Consider the following 6,927-nt stretch of genomic DNA (forward strand, 5'->3'; position numbering starts at 1 on the left):
ATGGGAGAAAAATCGTTTGAGGATCTATTTTTAGACAGATGCCTTTGAGTCTAGGCTTGACCCAGGTCTCATCGACGAGGTCGAGGTGAGCCAAACGAAGCGTGAGAAAGAGTTTTAATTTCGATTTTTAAATTTAAGCGAAATTCGGGTTATTTTTGGGCGAAATTCAAAATTTCATAGTCGTGTAATATATCGTTGGATGCATCTCAAAATTCTGAGCGCAACGATATCTTGTTTTCCCGATTTTGAGTTCTGGTTTGCCCTGAAATCATGTTTTCCCTGAAAATTGAGCAATTTGTCGAAATGGATCCGGAGTTGGATTGGATTGGATCCAAGGCCTACGATCCGAACTAATATGGATTTGGGTCTTATTTAAGTCCTACTTAAATCTGGATTCAACCAGATCTTGATACATTTTATTTTGGGTATGGGTTTGGATCTTGGACCCGAATTTGGATCCAAATCCAAACCTCATAATTTTTCCAACTTTAAATGGAATATAAAGCTTTATTTTGTGGTTTAATAAGGTTAGGAAACCTTATGTGTTAATTTGGTTATTTTTGGGTACCTTTAGATAATTTTTTAATTAACTAATAATTAATTAATTAATATTAATTCTGGATTTTTATTTTTTGGGGCTGAGTAGGACTCTTTAAAAGAGTCCTTATTCCAGCTTAAGAGAGGTTAGGAAAGAGTTTTAAAAGGATTGGAAGTTTTTGTTTTGAAAAGTCAACATTTGGTAGTATTTCCAAAAAAATTAGGAAACAAAGGGAGAGAGAGCGTGGAACTCTCTTAGAGAGGGCTGGAAAAGGGAGGGGCGACCTCCCCATAGGGCCTATAAAAAGACCCCAAAAAAGATAGAGAAAAGAGAAAGAGAAGGAAAAAAAAGAAGGGGAAGAGAGAAAGTAAGGAAAAGAGAGGTAAAAGGGAGAAGAAGAGGATATTTGATCTTTTTCAGCCATCCAACCCTTGATCCACCATTATTTTCCTTCGATTCACGCAAAGGTACGGGTTTCTCTTTTGTTTTGAGTGAGAAAAAGAACATGGATTCGATTTCCATGCGGTATTTTAGTAGAAATACATGTGGAGTAAATCCGCTCATTTACTCTAAGATCCATGGATGAAATCCAGGTTATTGTGGAATAACATACATGTGGATGTATTCTTATATTAAAACAGAATTTTAATCTACAAAAAATATAGTTTGCCATGTGTGTGCACCATAGTATTGTTGATGTTTTTTTTAAAGACCCATGTTACGGATTAGTAGGGCATGTGAAACTGGAAAAAACTCAAACAAAAACGTGGCTGCTTGTATGTTTATGGTAATAATTGATATTTATTTCATAATCCGGTTGGGAACTTATGAAACTGAGTATACTTGAATTATGCAAGCATACCTTGTGCAAAAAAAAAAAGTTCATGCACATGCATACTGAGATTTTTTTTCTTCTTTACTTGTGCACAAGCATGCTTGAAATTTTTATATCTCTGTTGGTATATATACATAACTTTTACTGTGTTAGGCCTCAGTTGAGCCACATGCTGGCAGCCCCAGCCAATTGGATCAGCTGGGCTGGGCTTCCAACCCGGCCAGCTAGGTGTTGGCCAACACAGGAAAAAAAAGGTTTTTTTTCCTGTGTGGGCTGGCTGTCAGACCAACCGAATTTGGTTGGCCTGGCAGGCTGAGCCTGGTGGGCAGCCAACCGACTGGGTCGACTGGGTGGGTTTGGCTGCATGCCAGACCCAGTTGACTGGGTCGGCTTGGTCAAGTGTATTGAAAAATATATATATATATATATATATATATATATATATATATATATATAATGCAGCCTGTGGTGTGCTTTTCTTTTTAATTTTAGTTTCCTGTTAAGTGGGTGCATCTGAGTACATGTTAAGGAATGGGATTGTTACTTGACAGGATATGTTGAAGGTAACATTGGTGTATGTATACATTTAAACTTATGAGTAGGACACGTGTGCTATCACTTGAATACTAACATACTTGACTAAAATGTGTAGTGTATAAGAGTGTGCATATGATATGAATATGTGAGTTGAAGCATGTATATGACATGAATACTTGCATTAAATGAAATTATGCTCTGAACATGAATATGCGTATTGGTATGGAAGCATGCATTTAACTTGGCCACGTGTGCACTAATGCATGATCTTATGAATTTATTGTTTCGTGTGCATCTCAAAAGTTTGCATATATGAAGGTGCATTGAAAAACATGTGAAGGTAATGCACACTGGCATGCGATTAATGATTTTTGCATATGAATACATTGATGATCAAATGGATCATTCTGGGTTGTGTGAGCCTTGAGCATGTGTTGCTTTTTGTTTTAGTTGTTCTATGCATTGCAAAAATCAAATGTGATATTATTGTTTGTATTGCATTATTTCATGATGTCAAGGGTTGTGGTACCGTGAAGAGCTTGACATGCTGATTTGCAAGCTTATGTTATTAATTCTGCATGTTGATTTGCAAACGTAAAAGAGATGAATTAGTAACAAGATAAAAGAAAGTAAAGAACAATGTAATTTATGTTTCCTTGATATTCCTTCGTTAGTGTGAGAATCTTGGATATTGCGGTTCTGGAGAAACCGTGAGAATACTAAAACTTTGTGTGCATTGTTGTTGTCCCTGAACCCGATATTGAGGTTCTTCTCCTAGCCACGGTTGTAGGGAGAATCCGTTACTTTGTCTGAGGATGGTGTGTAGACACAACTGTTGTTTTGGTATACGAAGAAAAGTGACACTTGTGGGTGTTGATGTTCCTGGTGTGTTCGACATTAAATGTTTTTTCTAATGTTTCAATGGATGGTGTTGTTTATTGATATCGGTCGAGGACTAAGTTTGAAACCCAATAATAAAATACAACTTGTGTGTTAAGTTATCCTATGAACTTAACTTAACCTTGGGGATTTTACTTGTTTGGTGTATCCGCAGGCAACGGTAATTAAAAAAAGAAACTTAAATTATGTGCATTTAATAAGAACATGCATATGAAAAAGAAAACTTGACTAAAGATAAGAATGTGTTCATACATATGCATTGAAATCATGCATATTTCTGCTATGCATTAAATCATTCATATTTACTCATTCCCTTAATTGTGATATATTAAAGAATGCATAATGTTGTTCCTTAATGCATGTTAAATGTCTTTAAAACTTAATCTGTGATCATTGTTATTTATTAAAGGTTCACTCATGTTTAATAAATATTTCTTATTGCATGAATGATTATTTGAATTATGAATGTGTTATGTTTATGTCGCTCTAAAATATTGCATGAATCTTATTTATATTTTTTTTTCTTATTTGATTCATTAAAGGGACCTATACGCAAGATTCTTTGGATTCGGACACCCTACTTTTTGTATTTTTCGCAGCATGAGATGCCTAGTGGGTGACCTGCTTTTGAGAAGAGTCACGAGGGGACCACACGACTACATGGCAGATTCTTTGGACAGCGTGGCTCTTTGCTTTTGTCTTTTCGTTTGCTTTCTTTACTTTTAATTAATTATGTCTCAGACTCTTTACATTTGAATAAATAAAGTTTGGTTTGGTATGAAAGATGAGTATAAGATCCCTTGTGGTGGTGATGTTTAACTGTAAGGCCCTGGATCTCTGGGAATGTTTTCGCATTTGCTTTATAAAAAAACCCGCACTTTTTTAAGGAATATGAGTTGGGGTTGTTACAATACTAGAGCAATTTGCGAATGTTTTTTATGAACCACATGGACTACCCCCCACTCGATCCTAAGATCATCATATCCCATTGAAGGGTGGTAGCGGGCCCGTATCGGTAATATTAAGATATATATATATATATGTAAACTGAAATACGCATCAGGGGTATTTCGATCTTTTCATCAAATAGGCGTCAGCCCATTAGGGGTTGAGCTGGTATTTTTATTTTTTATTTTACTTTGTACCTTTTTTTTTTACTTTTTTGTTTTTTTTTTTTGCTTTTTGTCACACTGATTGGGACAGCTCCATATGGCTGTTGGAGCTGCCCCAATAGTCACATGGGGCTGCCCCCCTTGGCCTCTCCATGTATAATAAATATGGCTATTTGGCCTTGTATTCAATAACACTTTTTTAGTGTCTTAATGCAATAACAATTTGTTAGACCTTTGTGTGGGTGGTTTCGCTGATTCAATCAAGTGTTCTACTTGATTGAAAGTGTGTTCTTGCATGTGTATCGGATTCAATCCACTTCATTACATGCTATCAAAGCTTTGGTGATCCAAAGGCAATTTTCTAGAAGAAAGATCGTGACGATATCAAGAGAAGGATCGTGAGCTTAGCGGATAGAAAAAATCAAGAATTGTTGCATCGGGGAGCATGCCATTTCTCAAGCAAGTCTTGTATCTCTACCTTTCTCTCTTCTTCGCGCTTTCTCTTTCTCTACCATTTCTCTTCATATTGTAAAGAAATAGAGAATGAGAGAGAAGTTATAATCTTCATTCCCATACGCCTAAAGATATAAACTATGTTATGTGGGCATCCATAGTAAAACACAAGATATGGAAAAAGGGATTATGGGGTTTAGTGGATGGTACCGAAAAGGAACCCAAGCTCATTCTTACAAAAATTAAGAATGGAAAAGAGGTAGCTCTTCAAGGAAAGAAAATAGGTAAAATCGTTTTTTATTATGAGAAAAAATGGAAAGAGTGGAAGATGGATCATTCCAAAATAATTGGATGGCTCATCAATAGTCTAGACATTCATAAATGCTCTAGCTTAGCAAAATTTGATTTTGTTAGCGATGCTTGAAAATATCTTAAGGACATGAATAGTCTTAAAGATATTGCTTACATATGCAATGTACAAAATAAAGTAAGAACCATGACTCAAGGAGAGATGAACATTAAAGAATATTAGAATGCTCTTTTTTTTTCTACGGGATAAATTGGTTATTCTTTAGCCAAAATAGCATTATCCTCAAGATGTAGAACTCCGTGAAAATCAAATTAAAATGGAACATTTCTATCAATTTGTGAATGGGCTTAAGCTCAAATTTGAGGAAACTAAATCGGCTCTCCTTCACAGATGAGGTGTGTCATCCATAATTGAAACTCTTGATGAACTGACTATAAAAGAGAATAGATTGAAGAAGTCATCCGCTTCAAAAGATGAAGAAACTGTACTTGCTATATCCAAGCCCGGTAATCATGCTAAGAATTACAAACCTCATCACTTTGTAAAAAATGAGAATGAGAGAAATCCCAACAACTATGAAAGAAACGATAAAAGAGGAGATCATAAGTACAAAAAAGGTGACAAAATCATATGCTATCATTGCTATGAATAAGGACACATCAAGCCATTTTGTAATCCAATATGTAAAGCCGGATGTATCAAAAACTTGATCCTTAGAGAAAGAACAACCGTCGATTATCATCAGTTGTAGATTTTGGACCTTCCTTTGGGTGGACAGTCCCCCTTCAATCCGGACATAGTCCTGTTCCATTTTTTATTTTGATAAGACTCAGTCTGTTTTATTCAGAGCTTTGTTAGCATTTGCTTCATAACTGGCCGCTCAAGTGTTATAACTAATCGAAAACACGGACGATGAGTATTAACAAATCCTGGGAAACCATAACGATAATCGGAATACGAACACGCTACCGTAGTTTTCATTGGTCAAAAAAAGGTTATCATAGAAAAATGGCAACATGCATTGACACATAAGGAACCTGGTGATAAGAAAATGAGCTGAAATATAATCAAGGTAAACGAAGGTCGACACGCTCTCTTAGTCAGACCTAACCACAAGTAAAATCGCAATTACCGGAATTCCGACAGCCCACGACATGGCAGCAGCCACAACAGCTTTTTGAAGGCCATTAGTTCCTCTTCCATCAGGTCCATAACCCCCCAAGAAGTAAGCACTCAGTAACCATCCTACATATCAAACACGAATAATCAAAACTAAATTTAAAAGAAAAGAATAAATATCAGAAGAAAAAAAATAGCCACCCACAATTCGAAAACCCACCAGCAATAAAAGGGTCCGCAGTATGAAGAGTCTCGACATCAAAAACAGGCAACCCATGATTCCACCTTCCAAAAGCGGCAAACAGCAGCAAGCATAGGACATCCCCAGCAGCAAGAACACCAATTCTTCTGATATCCCAACAAAATTTGTTGACAATCAAAATCATCAAGAACCCACAATCTAATCTAATCTAATTTGAAAAGCAAAAACAAGAGCAACACACCCCCATTTAGAGAAAAGAGAGGAACCAGGCTTTTCAAACTGAATGACGCCCTCCAGGGGCACACTGTCTTCTTTAACCAAGATGGGTTCCTGCTGTTGGGCAGGTTGGTTGGTTTCTGGCGGGAGGTGGGCCGTGTTTCTCAGATTTCCCTCACCTTGGGCATTCGCCTTGAGAATGCCCCTTCCTACGCTTCTTCTGGCAAATGGGGTATGCGTAAACTGGGGCTTAGAAGAACGGAAATAGCGAATGGATGGTTTTGGAGGGTGGGCTCTTGGGAGGAAGCAGCATGGTGGCGAGAGAGCATCTGGTGAAGCTTGGGCTAAGAGCAACATGGTTCCAACTCCAAGTTTGGAGGTAGCAGGAACCTCCCGTTCCCCATCCACACAAATGCAAACGACACATTTTTTTATCCTCTCTAGGGGTGCGAGTGGATTGGATCTTTATCCGAATCCGGTCTGACCACTTGTATTTTTGGGAGGATACCATCCATTATCCATAAAAATAATGTCGGCGCCGGATTTTGAAACAAATAGTGCGTGTTTGATTGGTGAAAAGATCATGTTTAATGCACAAATATTTGTGCAATCATATTGCACCCAATAGAGACTGGTTTAACTGCCGTGGATTTAGGAGGAGGCCCACGAACTCAAGGATCAAGGCGTGGGATCCAACCTCCATTC

At 37.3% G+C, this 6,927-nt stretch overlaps 1 protein-coding gene across 1 annotated transcript in view; it reads right to left on the reverse strand.

Annotated features, from left to right (window-relative positions):
• The window catches only part of LOC149837375 (uncharacterized), a 47,356-nt gene extending 40,722 nt beyond the window's left edge, over positions 1 to 6,634 (reverse strand). Inside the window, exons 1-3 of the mRNA XM_090006000.1 lie at positions 6,248 to 6,634; positions 6,025 to 6,152; positions 5,818 to 5,930 (exon numbers count right to left, since the gene is read on the reverse strand). Of these exons, the coding sequence (XP_089862126.1) occupies positions 5,818 to 5,930; positions 6,025 to 6,152; positions 6,248 to 6,579 (573 nt within the window). The 5' untranslated portion in view covers positions 6,580 to 6,634. The remainder of the gene's footprint in view (positions 1 to 5,817; positions 5,931 to 6,024; positions 6,153 to 6,247) is intronic.
• Between the last annotated feature and the right edge of the window lie 293 nt (positions 6,635 to 6,927).

The sequence above is a fragment of the Nuphar pumila genome, chromosome 5 (assembly GCF_984573655.1).
Source record: "Nuphar pumila chromosome 5, dmNupPumi1.hap1.1, whole genome shotgun sequence".
NCBI classification, from domain to species: domain Eukaryota; kingdom Viridiplantae; phylum Streptophyta; class Magnoliopsida; order Nymphaeales; family Nymphaeaceae; genus Nuphar; species Nuphar pumila.